Raw genomic sequence first — 18,124 nt, forward strand, 5'->3', positions numbered from 1 at the left:
TTTAAGTGTCAGTCCCCTAATGTCACCTGTTTTTAGGGAAACTTGTCACTCCGCTTGGCTGACACTGGAGGAGTCACTAGGTGGCTTTACCCTGCATACTTAGTCATTCTCTGGCTATTTTCGTTTGAGAAAAACATGGCGGGGTGGGGAGGGATGAGTAGTGGGTCCTGCCCCCGTCGTATTCGTGCTCTGTGTGTCCTTCTCTCTGTTGGTATGAGAGATCATGTCCGTATAGCGTGCACAGTATCTGCAGGCCAAGTCCACCCTGTGACAGACTTTCCAGGTGGTTTTCTTGGCATCCAGACGGACTGATCTTCTCCCTCCCCCAACTTACCTGTTACTACAAAAAGCATATAATTCGCTTAGCGGAGTCCTCAATGCTAATATATCTTTATGAACCTGTACAGGCTCTCAACTCCTTAGAATTCATTTCCTAAAGGAACTAAAGCTTCTTTACCAGAACCATTTGAAAATGCATTTCACGAACCCTGGGGTGTTTCAGACAGCAGTGACCTTCAGGATCAATGAGTCACCTCCCTGTCTTAGAGATGAGGCCCACACCAATGACAATCAGAGCTCTCCTGGCTACTTATGTAGAAGCGGGACCTCGCCCTGGGCTTCTTGCTCCGGATCCTAGGGGCTTTCCATTGGACCAGGAGCCACCTCCGTTTTGGACCCCACCAGCCACTAACACAGCTGTCGTGTAGCTCTCTCTGGCCACAGGACCAGTTCACTGTGCTCTATGAGCACCCTGTGCCCCGGGTCAGCAATGACCAACAGCGGGTACAGCAGACTTTGACAGATGCCTGACCTCAGTTTCCTTAACGTAAATTGATGGTTAGGACCTTAATATTGTAGTTGCTTGTTTCCTCCAAAGGAGGACGTCTGAGCAGCTCCATGAGAGGTAGCAGCCTGGGACAGTGGAAGCACAGAAAATGTGGGAGTTTTAAAAAGGGTGCTATTGTTTGATCCCTGTACCTTATTATGAGAGAGACAATATTCTAAGGCTATTTGCTCCTCTTTGCTCATACTTAACTTTGATGAATACCTACATCTTTCGGGGGCAAAACGACTCGTAAAATAGGAGTACAGTAAGTACATATGAGCACGTAAAAAATAATGTATGTGAAGTATGTAATAAAATGCCTCAAATGCACATTATTCACCTCGAGGATGAGAGGGTGTCGAAGACAGGGTTGGTTGCCAATTCCATAGTGTTTATATAAAATTTCTCAGTTGTAACAGGGTAATCAGCTACTTTAGGAACCTGAACTCTGTTCATTCTTCCATCCAGATTGAATACATCCCAGCTTCGTGTCTTTCCCACCAGCAGTGCCTCAGTGTCGCACTTTCTTCCGTCATATTTTTGTCCACTTTCTTGGGCCTTTTCAAGGTCATGTTGGCTGTTGGTAAACTAGGCTAGCTAGCATGTGATACAGGCAGCCTCCACAAAAAGAACCAATCTCAATTTCTTTTTGACCTTCTTATTTTGCTTTCCCAAATGAAATAGCCAGAAAGAATGGCATTGCCCTTGAAGCAGAGAACTTTGACTCATTAACGGATTTCCTAGAAATTTTGTTTCCTTTTCTTTTCCCCCACTTTGGTCATGCCTGTTTGTCCTGTCTCATTTGCTTTTACTCCCTCAACCAATGGATGAAGCTCTATTATGATTCTCTGAGTGAGCTTTTCAGAAGGGTATAATTATCTTATCTTCATACAGAAGACCGGTTCCTGAAATAACAGTAAGCTATTGGCGTGTCTGTCCATGCGTTGTATTGAAGTCACCTCTTCAGGCTCTTTCTGAAGTTTCTCCCCCAAATCAGTATGGACCCCTCATTCAAAGAAGGGGAAGGTTGGGCTGCTTTGCAGCTTTTAATTTGCTGGGTTTTATTCCTCTGCATTTAGCATGTTGAATAAACTACATCTTCTGGCGTCTTTCTGATTTTGAGAATTGGAGATTGGAGAATTTAGAAAAGCACTTTCATCCAAGAAATGCCCAGGAGCTCTGAGTCGTCGGTCAGAGCCAACCGTGACAGGCATTGCCCTATTAACAAAGTACCCTGGAGTCAGACAGGCAGAAGCAAATCAGGGCAAAGAAGAATCCTATTCATTTTCTTGCTGCTGCTATAATAACTTAGCCCCAGTTTAGGGGTTAAAGCAGTATGAATTTATTCCCTGACAGTTCTGGAGCTGAGGTGAAATTCAGGTTCTCCGGGCCAAAGTGAAGGTGTCGGTAGGACTGCTTCAAGCTTCTGGAGGCTCTGAGGGGAGAATCCATTGCTTCTCCCATTACACCTGTTCCTACTCACTCATCTCCTGCTCCCTCCTAAAAGAACCTTTGCAGTTACGCTGGGCCTGTTCCAATACTCCAGGATGATCTCCCCATCTCAGGATCCCTGACCTCATCAAATCTTCAAAGAATCTTTTGCCATATAAGGTGACATAAACAGGGATTCTGGGCATCTTTGGGGCCACTGTCCTGCAGACAACCGCACCATGACCCCTTTCTCTAGTGACTTTCTTTGGCCTCTCCCCGTGAGGTTGGGCTGACGCAGTGGGGTGGGGAGATGTTTACAGGGTGGCTGGCAATACCCTGTAAAGCCCCCATGCCCAGCTCCCAGCCCTCAGTGACTGGCGGTAGCTGCCAGGTCTCAGCTGTCACCCTGGGGCCACCAAATGTGTCACTTGGTGTCCTGGTGCCCCATCACCATTCCCCAAATGCTTGCCAGCCCCACTTCCTCACCCTGCCTTCTTTCCTTCTCAGCATCGTGTTAGAGCCAGGAGGCCTCCGTGTCAGCAAGCTGAGAGGTAAACTGAGGCAAGATGTCAGGCCGGAGCGGGAAGAAGAAAATGTCCAAGCTGTCCCGTTCAGCCAGGGCCGGTGTCATCTTCCCCGTGGGGAGGCTGATGCGGTACCTGAAGAAAGGGACGTTCAAGTACCGGATCAGCGTGGGTGCTCCCGTCTACATGGCGGCAGTCATCGAGTACCTGGCAGGTAACATGTCCCCCCCCTCCTGGTTCCCTACCCTGGCCCCTCCACCCCTGCCACCCCGGGACAGGGAGGATCACTCCCCTCGGTCGAGGGCTCGAGGCTCCTGCGGGTGCTAACGGGGTTTCCGCGTGCCTGCTTGGCTAAGATTCATTTTGCAGGCTTTAGGGGAGGGAAGAGGGCACAACGACAGGGAAACAACGTGGAAAGAAGAGACCGCACCATCAAATGGCTTCTCTAGACCAGCCATGAAAAAGGTGTGTTTTGCTTTCGGCAAACACAGCGAGTAGAAGTCTAGGTTCCTGCAGAAGAGAAACTCCAGGGAAGACTGGGGGGGGGGGGGGGGGGGCGTGCTATTCATTTTGTAACAGGGGGTCTTCGCTTTGCTTTGACATCTTCCCTGAGCGTTGGGTCTCCTGGTGTGTAGGCACTAGTCCTCGGTGTCGGTGAATAGTGTTGACCCCCATCAGAACCAGCGCCACCCGGTTCCGTGAAGCCCATAACGTTCCAGGTGCATCCTCCATTGTATACAGTGGGTCCATAGGAAATAATTCCCATATTGATTGTTAGCAGTACTTTTTTTACTAAAAGATGAGATTTTTGCTGTGTGTGGTCTTTATATGTTAGAGTAACTTCCTGTTTAGCTTTTTTTTTTTTTTTCATAGAGAGAAAGAGAGAGAGCACAAACAGGGGAAGTGGGGGCAGAGGGAGAAGCAGGCTCCCCACTGAGCCCAATGAATTCTGGAATCATGATTCTGGGATCATCACCTGAGCTGAAGATAGATGTTTAACTGACTGAGCCACCCAGATGCCCCTAGTTTTCTTTTTTTTTTTTTTTAAGACTTTATTTATTTCTCTAAATAAAGAGAGAGTGCACAAGCAGGGGGAGTGGCAGAAGGAGAGGGAGAGGGAGAGAGAGAATCCTCAAGCAGGTGCCCTGCTGGGCGTGGAACCTGACATGGGGCTCGATCTCATGACCTGAGCATCGAAACATCTGCCCTCTTGGCCCCCATCTGTCACCAAGCAACGTTAGCAATGAAAGGTTTGCCTTAATCCACCTGTGGAAGCCTTCCCCTGGAGCTTCCTAGGCAGACCTTGGCATCTTAAGCCTGTCCCTTATTGTGAAATGAAAGGTTTGTCCTAGGCTTTTCACTGGCATCCTTTAGGAGGTTGGAGAGAAGGGCTGAGGGCTCTGTAAGTTGGTCCAATCAAGTGTGAGAGAACTGTGTTTTCAAAGCACCAACCATCCTGGGGATCTTGTTGACAAGGTCTGGGGTGGGGCCTGAGACTCAGCCTTCCTCGTGCGCTCCCAGCTGGTGCTGATGCTGGTCCAGGGATGGCTCAGAGGATCGAGACTCTAGCCAGTCTTGTAGCAGCAGCAGCCTAAACGCTTAGGGAATGCTTGTTTAAAATGTAGGATCCTGGCTGCTTGCCCCCCCCACCTCCACCCCACATACACACCCTGTGGTCTGATTCACTGGGTCTGGAATGCGACCTGGGAATCTGATGGAAAAATCTGCCGGCTCAGAGAGGGAAAGGCGAATGAAGCTTTAAAACTATCACTTAGGAACACATCACCCAGCGTGACTGGGAGATACCGAGTAACCAGAGATCCCACAGCCTCCAAGCAGGGAGCCAGGGTTCCCCCGATGTCCTACAACCCTAAGCCATGTACTTCTGCTGCACTACATTGTCCCATTAATGCTGGTATAATCAAATAATAGTTAAGTACATCCCATGCCTCCACTCAGTGAAAGTCTAAACTTGGGGCATAACAGAACAGACTTTGGCCTTTTGAATCACTGGCATCTCTGTTAGTCTGTGGTTCCAATAAAAGCTGATGTTTCCTTGTTCACTCATTTAACCAATACTTGTTAAGCATCACCATGTCGGTGTACGGCAAGTCCTTAGCCTCTCCCCGGTATTAGAACTGGACCACTGACAGGATTTTTAATTTATGTCGGATTAGAGCCACCAGACCCCATAAGAATGCCTACTGAAGCCCCAAAACAGGCAGGAATCCCCGCCCTCGAGCAGGTGCATTCCGGGGAGGAGAAGCAGCAAACAAATAAGGGAAATGTGTGTGATCTGGTGACAAGAGCTAGGAGACAAAGCTAGGAAGGAGAGAGGCGAAGGGCGGGCGAATAGCGCTGGTTGAGAACCCACTGGGGACGGGGCAGGGAGTGAGCATGTGTGTGTGTGTGTGTGTGTGTGTGCGCGCGCGCGCGCGTGCATGCGTGTGTGTGTTCACGCGCACATGCGTGAGCATGCGTGCGTGCGAGTGGGTGCTCCAGGCAGGGGGAAGGCAGGTGCAGGGTGTTGGAGGAGCAGCGGTGGGCCTGAGAGCGCTGGGGCTGAGGGAGCGGCTTGGCCTATAAATGAGGCGGGAGGAAGACTGAGCCGGTAGGAGATAAGAGCTTGCACTGAGAGTTCTGGGGGAGTTTTGAGCGGAAGTGGAAGTGATGGGACCCTGTGGGGAGAGGGTACCAGGGCTGAAGCAGGGTAAGTAGCAAGACGCTCTTGCAGCGATCCGGTGAGTGGGCGGCGAAGGTACTGAGAAGCAGTTAGAATACGGATATATCTTGAAGGCAAAGCCAACAGCATTTGCCAATGTGTTGGACATGAACAAGGAGAGAGGATGAGCACCTGGAAGGATGCTATTTCCAATAACACTGCGTCCCCCGGGGCCAGTCCCAGCACCCAGTAGGGTCCTCGGCCAACGGGAGGAGGTGAAGTTGGTCCTCAGAAGCCCAGGCCTGTTCTCTGTGTGCCTTCCTTCCCTTCCTGTCAGTTTAAATCTGGTGTGTCAATTAACAGGCTCTGTTACCTTGGCTAATTCCTGAGCCTCTTTGAGCTCACTCATTTAACTCCATGAATGAGCTAGCGTATTTTTAATGCCAGGTGCCTAGAATACCCTCAACAAATGGTCATTCTTCTGTTGTCCCTTCATTGAGAGCTGATGAAATCATTCGGGGCAAAGATAATGACTAACTCGGTTCACGTGTTACATTTTCCAGCGGTACTTGCATTCTACTGAAACAACAAGTTTTAAGCCAAAGAAATGAATCCTTATTAGTTTTGTCACTTTTGGGGTGGGGTGGCAGCCATCAGTTGGTTTTGTTTAGGAAAAGAGGTTCAAAGCATGAGAGCATCCTGTCACCCTTGAGACGACTTTCAGCATCCATGACACAAATCTCGACTGAACTTCTCCTTCGGATCGGGCCTTGAAGATCCAGAGGAAAGCAGAGGCCAGCTCCTGCCTCGGAAGGCAGGGCTGGCAGAACAGCAGGGCTGAGAGCATGAAGCACAGCAAAATAAGCCGCATACGTGCTGGGCAAGGAAGTGACCGGAGCTCTGGAAAGCATGTGTGGAGTTGGGGTGCCGGGGGCTGCCTCTTGTCAAATAAGAGTTATTAGGACCGAAACTGGGTTTGCAGCTCTGGTTTTTCTTAAGTTGACTGATCTAAAATCCTGATGCTAGGCTCTCATGGGGGTATGTTCTAGGCATCAGGATTTTTCTAAAGCTCCCCCAAATGATTTTGGTGGCAGGCAGAGTGGAGAATTAGTAGGAATTAAGCAGATTCTGATGAGAGATTGAGCTAGGGTGGGGGAGATTTTTAGGTGGGGTAGGAACAAGAGTAAAGACCGGAAGTTTAGAGGAAGTGTGTGGCCCCTTCCAGAACCTGGAGGAGGTTCGTGCCTGGAGCAGAGTTGGGCAATGGGAGGGGGTAAGGGATGAGATGGGGAATGGGCAGGCGGGTCCTTGAGGTCATGATGAAAATGTATATGTTATGCACGCCCAGGGACATATGCATATAGAAGAGAGGCAGTGGCATCTGGGAGACATCACTTGGACTTTAAGTGAACGGTTGGCAGGAAGCAGATCAGAGTGCAGGAAACCACTGGGGCCGTTTTCATGTCACCTTTGAGAATTGATAGTGGCAAGGACAGGGGTGTGCAGAGAGGATGATGAGAAAAGATGGACTTCTAGGGGAGATATCGGAGGGGGGCAGGTAGAGTCAGCTCTGCTCCATGATGGATTGGATGAGGGGAAGGGCATCAACAATGGCATGAACCTTTGAGCCTTGGGCTGGCTACTTTCTATCAAGCCAAGCTGCCATTGGTCGAGGAGTGGAGACGGGGACCCCCATCTAAGAGGACTGGCCAAGGGGATGAGAAGAGCTAAGCAGCTGGTGTGTGAGACTGGTGCCTGTCGCTGAAGCCCGAAACAATGGCAGAGAAACTGGGTGCAGGGGGCGGGGTTGAGTGCGGGCCCTGCAAGGTGCCCAGGAAGACAAATTCTGGCTCTGCCACTTATCAGCTGAGGACTGTGAGGTATGTAGGTTTACCCTCACAACACCATGGTAAGCATTACCTAAGACAGTGCATGAAAGGGGCTTCACTTGGGGGTCCACGGCCGCATCTGTGAGTGAAACCCTTCTAGGCATGCTTGGAGCCAGCAGGGAGCTGTGAGCTGGAGGTACAGATGGGGGTATCGTGGGCAGAGTGCAGTAAGGGCTGCACTCTCTCCAGGTGACTACTATATTGCAGATTTTTTAATACTTTGAAAATTACATTTCAGCATCATTGGTTTTCTTTGCCATCCTATGTATTTTATTTTGTACATTTCAAACTTTATCCTGACACTCATTAGGATGGTTATTAAAAGAATTACAATTTTTGATAAGGATATGGAGAATTGGAACCCTTGTGCATTGCTGGTAGGATGGTCAGTTGGTGTAGTTGCTGTGGAAAACAGTTGGTGATTCCTTGAAAAGGTAAACATAGAGGTCAACCAAGGAATCGAAGAAGAAATAAGCAAGTAGCTGGAAACAAATGAAAATGAAAATACAACAGTCCAAAACCTTTGGGGTGCAGCAAAAGCCGTCCTAAGAAGAAAGTTCATAGCAATAAAGACCTACCACAAGGAACAAGAAAAATCTCAAATAAACAGCCTAACCCTACACCTACAGGAACTAGAAAAAGAAGAACAAGCAAAACCCAAAACTAGCAGAAGAAAGGAAAGAATAAAGATTAGAGCATAAATAAATGATAGAGAAACTAAAAAAAAATGTTAGAACAGATCAGTGAAACCAGGAGCTGATTCTTTGAAAAGATCAACAAAATCGGTAAACCTCTAGCCAGACTCATTTAAAAAGAGAGAGAGATGGCTCAAACAGTCACAAATGAGAGGAAAAAAACCACCTACTCCACAGAAATACAAAGGGTTATAAGAGAACATTACGAAAAACTCTGTGCCAACAAATTGGACAACCTAAAAGAAATGGATAAATTTCGAGGAACTTATAACATTCCAAAACTGAAGCAGGAAGAAGTAGGAAGTTTGAACAGAGTAAGCGAAGCAGTAATGAAAAAACTCCCAGCAAACAAAAGACCAGGACCAGACGGCTTCACAGGAAAATTCTACCCAACACGTAAGGAAGGGTTAGTACCTATTCTCGAAATATTCCAGAAAATATAAGAGGAAAGAAGAAAACTTCCAAATGCATTCTATGAGGCCAGCATTTCCCTGACACCAAAACCAAACGAAGACACCGCAAAAAAGAGAGAGAGAGAACTACAGGCCAATATCTCTGGTGAACATAGATGCAAAAATTCTCAACAAAATACTAGCAAATTGTATTCAACAATACATAAGAAAAACATTCGCCATGATCAGTGGGATTTATTCCCAGGATGCGAGGGTGGTTCCGTATTTACAAATCAAGCAACGTGATACATTGCATCAGTAAGAGAAAGGATAAGAACCATAGGACGCTCAATAGATGCATAAGAAGCATTTGATAAAGTATAACATCCATTCATGATAAAAAAAAAAAAACCCTCGAAGAAGTCCATTTATTTTTTTTTTAAAGACTTTATTTATTTATTTGACAGAGAGAGATCACAAGTAGACGCAGAGGCAGGTAGAGAGAGAGAGAGGGAAGCAGGCACCCTGCTGAGCAGAGAGCCCGATGCGGGACTCGATCCCAGGACCCTGAGATCACGACCCGAGCCGAAGGCAGCGGCTTAATCCACTGAGCCACCCAGGTGCCCGAAGAAGTCCATTTAGAAGTAACATACCTCACTATAATAAAAGCCTTATATGAAAAATCCACAGCAAATGTCATATTCAATGGGGTAAAACTGAAAGGTTTTCCTCTATGATCAGGAACAAGACAAGGATGTCCACTCACCATTTTTATTCAACATGGTAGTGGAAGTCCTACGTACAGCAATCAGACAATAAAAAGAAATAAAGGGCATCCAAGTTGGTCAGAAGTAAAACTTTCTGCACTATTTGCAGATAACATGATATTTACATAGCAAACCCTAAAGATGCCACAAAAAAACTACTAGAACTGATAAATGAATTCAGTAAGGTTGCAGCATATAAAATCAATGTACGGAAATCTGTTGCATTTCTATACACGAATAATGAAGCAGCAGAAAGAGAAATTAAGGAAACAACCCCATTTATAATTGCAACAAAAATAATAAATTACCTAGGAATAAACTTAGTCAAGGAGGAGAAGGACCTGTATTCTGAGAACTATAAAACATTGACGAAAGAAATTGAAAGTGACAAAAAGAAATAGATTGGAAGAACGAGTATTGTTGAAATGTCCACACTACCCAAAGCAATCTATAGATTTAACGCAAGCCCTATCAAAATTCCAACCGCATTTTTCACGAAACAGAACCAACAACCCTAAAATGTGTATGGAACCACAGAAAGACCCTGAATGGCCAAAGCAGTCTTAAAAAAGAAAAAACTGGAGGCATCATAATTCCAGACTTCAAGTTATAAAACTGCAGAACTGTAGTCATCCAAACAGTATGGTATTGGCAGGAAAACAGACATGTAGATCAATGGACCGGAATAGAAAACCCAGAAATGAACCCAGAATTATATGGTCAGTTTTCAACAAAGCAGGAAAGAATATCCTGGCACCAACAATGATCTAGCCTCCCAGGCAGAGGGAGAGAAGCTGCAGATGCTGGAGACAAGGGGCCCATCAGAGAAGTAGGACCCATGGGGCCTCCGGAGCTGGCTGGAGGCTCTGATCGAAGGGGATAGGTCTCTCCTCTGGTTCCCAGAGCAGAGGGACAGCTGGGTACAGATGAGCACATACAGTGTCCCCATACGAACACATCAGCCTCTGGGCAACACCGTCCTACCCACAGAGCATCACCTTTGCTGTCTCTCCTTACTGAACCTCGTAAAAGAGCTTATAAGTCTCACCATTCAGCTCTTCTCTCCTGCCCTGATCTCAACAGCAGACTGTGCTCTTCATGCCCACAGTGGATGGGCAAGAGAAAGCAGTCTGCCTTGCCTGATTTCTCCGGACTGGCTGCCAGGTTGGGCCCTGGTTCATACATCACCAGGATGTTAGAGCCATGCAGTGTTTCTAAGACCCAAGAAAGGGGGAGGAGGTTGCACAGTCTGGTAGCAGAGGCATGCTGAACTGCACATCTAGAGTGTTCCTTCCACCTGAGACATTCTCAAGCTTCCCAGAATGGACATCACATTCATATTTCAGTGTGTCGTCTGTAAATGTTGGTCCAGCTCACATCTCCAATACAAGTGAGGGAAGATGGACTGAAAAGCAAGCCCCCAATCCTGGAAAATAGTTTTGTATTTACCAACAATAGATATAGCATAAATGTAAGATATTAAAAGTGAATAATTTAAATAATTTTTGTAGTGAGGAAATGTTCTATAATATACTTTTAATTGATAGGACAAATAGGCCTTTAAAAGAGCTTGAATTTCCAGGTACCTTAAGTCACTGTGTCACATAGAAACCCATCATTTACAGCATTTCCAGACAGTTGGGTCTTTCCATTTAACAACATGCATTTGTTTATCTAATGATTTTCATTTATTACATTTATGTTTTGAAAAGATGACTTTGGCATCCAGGGCCGCATGTATGGTTGTACAGGTTGTACACTGTGCAAGGACCCACATTCCACTCATGTGTGGGAATATCATTCCGCTCATAACCTCGAAGATTTGTATATTTATTATGAGGATTGCCAGCAGATGGCAGTAAAGGGTGTTGTTCTGACAAAATCAGGGAAGCAAAGTGTCTGGCAGAAAGGACCTGGAATTTGTACAAAGGTGCCTATGGGCCAGCAGTGGTGTTGTTGGCATGGATCTGGAGGAAGACAAAAATGGGGGCAAGGAAACCATTTGGCCAGCCATGACCACTCTCTGGGCTCAAAGAGAAGAGGGCCTGAACTCAGACCCTCAGGCAGCAGGTATGGAGAAGAGGTATGACTCGTGAGGCCAGGAGGAGGTGAGAAGGGGAGATGGAGGGAAGGACTTGCAGGTCTCTGGGAGGAACTGCATGGAGTTAGAGCTGCCACCCCAAGGAAATGATTTGGATTTGGGGATGTGGTAAGTTCAACTTACCTGTGGAACAGCCAGGGGAGGCTGTCCAGGGGACATCCCATCAGGACTGGAGGTGCGGATCTGGTGGCACAGAGAAGCTAGAGCCGTGAATGGATGGGGTTTCCCTGGAAGACTGCATGGCCTGGGCAGACCAGAGGGCCCAGACAGACCCCTGGGGGCATCATCACCTCATGGGCAAATGGGCAGGAAGGAAGGGGCTGAGGAAGGAAACAGTCTTGAAGGCGTGGCCACGCCATGCCCTCTGCCCCAGCCCTGCAGTCACTCTGCTATTTCCGGGCTCCCGTGGGCTCAGGTAGCCAATGCTGGTCAGACTGTGGACAAAACGAGAGGACCCAGCTCTTCCGAGATTATGTGCATGATGAGATTTCCAAAATCCCTTTTGGCTACAGAAATCATTTTTTTTTTTATGACCAGATTCTAAGCCGTATTCCAGATGGTTCCTATTGCTGGAAGTGTGAATTCCAAGAATATAGAAGTCTATAGACTCCCAAGGAAGTCTCCACCACTTCACAGAATAATAATCTTCCCACAAAATTTTCAGTGAAACAAATTTGTGCTATAGAAATCCATTTTTCCTACTGACTGCCAATAAAAGGATACTTATGTTCTCAAAATCAATAAAATCACGCAAGAATGTAACAAACATTTATAGTTCATGTGAATATATGGGTCATAATAACATTTGGAAAATATTAATAATAATGTTATTTCAGACTTTTAAACCATGAAGTCCTTGTCCCAAGGAAAAATCAGACCACCTATCCGACAGGGAAGTCCTTGGTCTAGATTTTCAGCTGTGTATTGTTAAGAAGTTTTTCTCTTTCTACAGCAAAAGTCTACCTCTGTTTTTCTGCTGGAGTACAGAATTGAGGTTTTTCTCTCCTCTCTGATTTCAGAAAGGGCTAGTCCGGGAGTCCAGTGGCATGCTGGCCGGGCTGTGCTGCCTTGGATTCCGGCAGGCTGTCCGTCTGTGAATCCAATGTGTGTGCATCCTGTCTGTCAAGCTGAAAATAGCCCGACCTCAGGGGGCTTCCTGAAGGCTCCAAGTCTGTCAGGCTTCCCATTTATCCTGCCTCTCATGCTGACAGCTAATTTGCCGAACATGGCAGGGTGCTTAACATCTTCCTCTAAGTGCGGGAGACACAGGCAGAAAAGTGGTAGTCCCAGATCCTGAATTAAATTCAGTGGCTCAGAAGTTTAAAAGTGGGGGGCTCCTTGACCTCCCCCACCCAATCTAGAAAAAGGGCTGAGAGGAGTCCTCCTTCCCCCCAGGGGGAACCCCCTAAATGAGCAGGTGCAGGCAACTCCTTTTTATTGTACAAATGGGGAGCTGTACATTTTAACCTAGAGTTGAAAAAGCCAGCCTATTTGCGAAAACTTCATAACTACAGTTCTTTGTGATGGATACCCTTCTTTCAAGGGAAAAAAGGGTTGGTCAGCAGCTTGAACTAGCCAACCAGATGACCTAATAGGGCATGAATTTCAAATACTCTATCCCATCGTCCCAACAAGCGTGGTCATACTTCTCAAACTACCATCCCCCAGTCTTTGATTCTGAAAACACGGCCACTGTATAAATGGATTGTGGGTAAACACGATATTCATTGCTTAATAACCTGGAAAAGATCTTGTGAGAATGAATTTGCAGTGATTTACAACTTTTCATTATGGAAATTCTATATAAATATTTAACTCTAATGCGTATTTTATTCTAACTTTTTGTTAATCACATTTGCTTAGTTAATATGGCATACTTAGGCAGTTTTTTTATTGCCATAGATTTTTATGAGTGATGGCAATTTCATGTGCTATTTATTTGAAATTAGGTTGATTGTAAAGACTCACACAGAATTGCCTGTTAATTTTAGAGCTTGGTATTTATGCCATTGTACCAGCAAATTCTCCCAACACACACACATACACACACACTTTGCCACCACAGTATCAGTGAGACAACACATTGGCACATGCCTCTAGCGTTCTAAGTGAAGGAATTTTTCCTTAAAGCTTCACATACTTTTGAAAGTGGACAAATTTGATTAGCAGAACATCCGTCTGAAGTTGACGAAGAAAGAAAGAGAGGAAAGGAGGAAAGCATATAGATGGTATGATCCAATTCTATAGATTTTTTTTTAATTTTGACTAAAAATTTTGATGACACATAAGAGAATTGTAGGAAAATTCCTCTTTATCAGCCCTTTCATGTTTATCAAATGACATGTTTGGTAAAGTCAGATCCTGAGGGATATGTGGAAACCCCCCAAACCCCAAATACCTTCCTTCCAAGCCTTGTAGGTATCCCGCATTCAGAATTCACTTTCCGGGTTAAACATTTCCTCATCCCACAGTACGAGTTAGTTCTTCCCGTCCACTTTCCTTTAGGACAGGAGGGACCTGGGGCATCAAGTGAAGAGGAAAAGGAGATTCTGGAAGATGTCCCAGTGGGCACCAAAGATAGACTCTGCCTACATCACTATCCTCTTCAGAGATGGCCCTGCTCTCCTGAGACTAAGAAGAGACTCCAGTCCTGTGTTAGGGCTCCATACTGGTCAGCATTAACTCCTGCTGACTGTGGCTTAAACGGGAGAGGTTACTTCTCTCTCATACAAAAGAAGCTGAGAAAGACAGTCCAGAAGTAAGGTAGGACAGTCAGGAGCCTCCACCATCACAAGAGACTCCAGTTTCTTCTGTTTTGTTCTTCCTCTGGGCCAAATTCCAGCCATCACGTTCCCAGTCTGCCAGCAGAAAGGAAAGGAGGGCACAGTCCCACCATTGATGGACACTTCCCAGAAGTACCTCACAGGAGGACGCCTCCCTCTCATTGGCCAGAATCTAGTCACATGACCACAGTTATCAACAAGACAGGTTGGGAAATACCTTTTTCTCTTGTGACGGTGGGCTCAACAAAAAGTTAGCGGTCCAGATGCTAAGGAAAATGAGGGAGAATTAATGTGAGGGCCGCTGGAAGACTGCCATGGGATCATAGAGCAGGACTTGCTAAAATATCGTCATCGTCTGTAACCTGAGTTCTTTCCAGCTTTCCGGATTTCTTTCCAGGCCCTGGCATTAAAACTCACAAATGCATCAATGTGATCACATTCAAAGACCATTTCCAAAGAAAAGCTCTAGAAATCTCAGACCCCGTTCTGTGATTGCCTATTAACTCTCCATTGTGATTTCAGCGGAAATTCTAGAACTGGCTGGGAATGCCGCGAGGGACAACAAGAAGGCCCGGATAGCACCAAGACACATCCTGCTAGCGGTGGCCAATGACGAGGAGCTCAACCAGGTACGTCTTGTCTGAAACATCATGACAAGCCATGTTTGCCGGACACACAACGGCTTGTGGACCCGGTTGGCTACGTTATCATTCCTGCTATAGTTCCCAAGCATATTTTTTTAAAAAAAAAAATTTTTTTTTTTCAGATTGTGTAGGAGAAGAACCATTTCTGCTAGCTCAGTCATTCAGAGAGAAAATTGCTTCTGGAATAAACCCATTACCTACTCTGGGTCTTGCCAGACCTTCTTTTCCTCTCTAGAAGTGAGCTCTGTGTGTGGCTGGGGAAGATACAGTGCAGAGATGCTATTCATGGTTTCTTCACCTGAATTTTGTTGATGATTTATTCTGATGAGGACAGGAGAATCTTCTTCTTAGCATAGAATTAATTACCAAGTGTTGTGAATGCCTCCCCCGGGAAATGTGAGATGGATGGTGGATGGTGTAAGAATTTTTATTCTAATCATTTTCTTCTCAAACTGTGTGTGGTGAAGAATCAGCTCCTATTTCCAGTCCATCATGGACTGATAATTTCCAAATATACAATAAAAACTAATTGCCAGAAACATTTTTAAAAAAACAAAAACATACAAACCACAAGCCACAATTCTTTGCTATTTGATCCAGTAGATATACCATACCTTTGTCAGCTTGCTTTAAAAGTTTCTGGGCTCTTCCTTGCCATATCTGTACTTCTCTTGCCCTGGACAGTAACTGCCTGTCTATGGGCCAGTCCTGGCTGCAGACCACCCTTGGAGTCCCCGAGCTGTTTCGGGATGTGCAGACTGTGCTAATGCAGCAGCACATGTCAGTTATGTACAAAGTAAACATTAATGAAGAGGCGCACAGTCCAGCGTACTTTACAGATGGAATGCATGATCCCCAGAGCGTGGAGACCACTGATCTGTTGTTAGCTGGGTCTAGCCCTAGCATGGACCTTTGAACCCAGTTTTGTCAAGCAAAGCTCTCCACCTGCAAAACTCTTTATCCTCCTTTATGTCTAGAATTCCACACCTGGGCAACATTGCTGGCTGCAACCCTTCCACCCTTTCCTCGTGCCTTCCTTGTTTTGCTTTCTGTACGGGACCATGGGATGCCTGGATACCTACAGAGACATGCTCTACCAGTGAAACAGGAAGGCCAGTGAAACCACTAATCACACAGTGTCTCTGGGAAAGCAAAGGCCAGATGTAACACTTGTTTTGCCATCAGTTAGAACAGTATTAAATCCAGAACCAGCAAGCTCTTTGCTGCCTGAGTTCACATGTTTCTCTTTCTAGCTGCTAAAAGGAGTGACCATCGCCAGTGGAGGTGTCCTGCCCAGAATTCACCCCGAACTTCTGGCCAAAAAGCGAGGGACCAAAGGCAAGTCGGAAAGTATCCTCTCCCCTCCACCGGAGAAAAGGGGAAGGAAGGCGGCATCGGGCAAGAAGGGAGGCAAGAAATCCAAGGCAGCCAAACCACGGACGTCCAAAAAGGTGAGCCCAGGTTGCTGTGTGAGCCAGGGACTCTCAGAGAACAGGAGAAGCTGAAACCTCAGAAGATGAGAGTGTAGCCAGCGTCGCTGATGGGCTGGGGACTCTCCCCACTGGGAGAAAATGGCAAGGGGCCTCTGGGACAAGAGCTTAAACCACCAAGCAGGGTCTACTAGAGGTTTCCAAAGCCAAAGCACGGGTGGTCTTCACATTGCCAGATGCTTCCACTGGCCCCGTCAAAATCTTAAGTGAGAGATGATAGCCTGGAGTTTATCATTTCTCTTTAGAGCTCCTCATCGTGCACAAAAACACCTCTGTCTCCTACAGACTGTGTGTCTGCCACAGACAGTCCCCTGGGTCTAGCCAGTGAGATGTGCTAGGTAGCCACAGCTGCGAAATGCCATTTACAGAGTAAGACTTTCATATGCCGCCTAGTACCAGAACCACTAGCCACATGTGCTCTCTGAATTGGAATTCATTAAAACTAAATCAGATTAAAAATCCGGTTCCTTGGTTACATCACCCGCATTTCAAGTGCTCAATAGGTGTAAAACGGTTCTGTGATCAACTGAAAGTTCTACTGGACAACGCTGCTGCAGGGGTTGTCACATTTCCATTCCACCGACCTCTGTGATAACACAAAAGGTTTATAAGGGTTCACTCTGCTGCCTCCGTGCCCCAGGGAAATCCTGGGGAGAAGGGAGGTGGAACAGTGGGCTAGGAATGACCACGCTTCGTTCTGAGGCTTGCCATCATAAGCTGTAGGCATTGCAGAGGACAAGAATAACACACCTATGTCCAGATTTGAGTGAGGAATACAGGTACCTTTGAACTTCTTTAACACTCTTTCTTTGGGGCGGTACCCTTTTCTTTCCCTTGTATCGCTGTCCTTGCTTCCCTCCACCGAAAGGAACACCTAACCACTTACTTTCATATCCAAGGTGGTCATAGCCACAGGAAGAACTTAATAACGCCACTTGGGACTTTTTCTGGATTAGTTCCCATCTGTCCTTCTGATTTCTACCAACAGTCCAAACCAAAGGACAGCGATAAAGAAGGAACTTCAAATTCCACCTCCGAAGATGGGCCAGGGGATGGATTCACCATTCTGTCTTCTAAGAGCCTTGTTCTAGGGCAGAAGGTAATAAAGACCATTGTGATGTGCTGTAGTAAAAACGCTATTGCATTTTTATGACCTCCTATTTGCCACAAGCAATGATGCTTCCTTCATCCCTGCTCCCCCAAAAGGACTCTCACTCTGGTCTTGAATTATTGACATTTAGACTAAAGGGCTTTGACAGGGTTTGTATTGTGAGAATCAACATGCTCTTTAGCGCCGAGAAGTGTTCATGGTGCCATCGGTCAGACAAAGAGAGAGAAGCTTCCAGGTCAGGGAAAAGAATGGTACCATTGCCGGGAACCCCCCGCCCCCCTCATTCCTGGGCCTGCCCAAAACATCCTCAGCTAACTCTCTCAAATAGCTCTGGGAGTCCAGCCGGACATGGTTCGATGTGATTTATCAGAAAAAGAAAATAGAAATAGATGTTTCCTGAACATCTCCGGTGTTAGAAATGAATTATTTGCCAATAATTCAGTCTGCTTGCCTTTCTAGACTGCAGAAAGAAAACAAACAGGGCTGTGCGTTTGAACAGTCTGTGGCAGCCAAGACAGACATGCAAATAATTCATTCCCACTAGCATAAAGTTTACGGAATAGACCATTTATCTACCATGTCAAACGGGGCTGAAGTAAGACACACACAGGGAAATAGTCAGTGAATCACGTCTCTGGGAGCTGAATGTTTGCAGCCTGGTGAAAGGATCCACCGCGACTGCAGCAGATGGGAAGAGCGTGTTCGAGAAGAGTGTACCTGGGGTGGGTTCCTCATTTTTCACTGATGAGCACAGGGAAGCAAAGAGGCGGCATTGAGGTCCCCTGCAGGGGCTGGCTATGGCTGCGTGA

At 46.4% G+C, this 18,124-nt stretch overlaps 1 protein-coding gene across 1 annotated transcript in view; it reads left to right on the forward strand.

Annotated features, from left to right (window-relative positions):
- The window catches only part of LOC125084806 (core histone macro-H2A.2), a 43,077-nt gene that overhangs the window by 15,997 nt on the left and 8,956 nt on the right, over positions 1-18,124 (forward strand). Inside the window, exons 2-5 of the mRNA XM_047702629.1 lie at positions 2,765-2,995; positions 14,593-14,699; positions 15,968-16,165; positions 17,193-17,303. Coding sequence (XP_047558585.1) covers positions 2,824-2,995; positions 14,593-14,699; positions 15,968-16,165; positions 17,193-17,303 — 588 coding nt within the window. The 5' untranslated portion in view covers positions 2,765-2,823. The remainder of the gene's footprint in view (positions 1-2,764; positions 2,996-14,592; positions 14,700-15,967; positions 16,166-17,192; positions 17,304-18,124) is intronic.

Source organism: Lutra lutra, chromosome 14 (genome assembly GCF_902655055.1).
Source record: "Lutra lutra chromosome 14, mLutLut1.2, whole genome shotgun sequence".
NCBI classification, from domain to species: domain Eukaryota; kingdom Metazoa; phylum Chordata; class Mammalia; order Carnivora; family Mustelidae; genus Lutra; species Lutra lutra.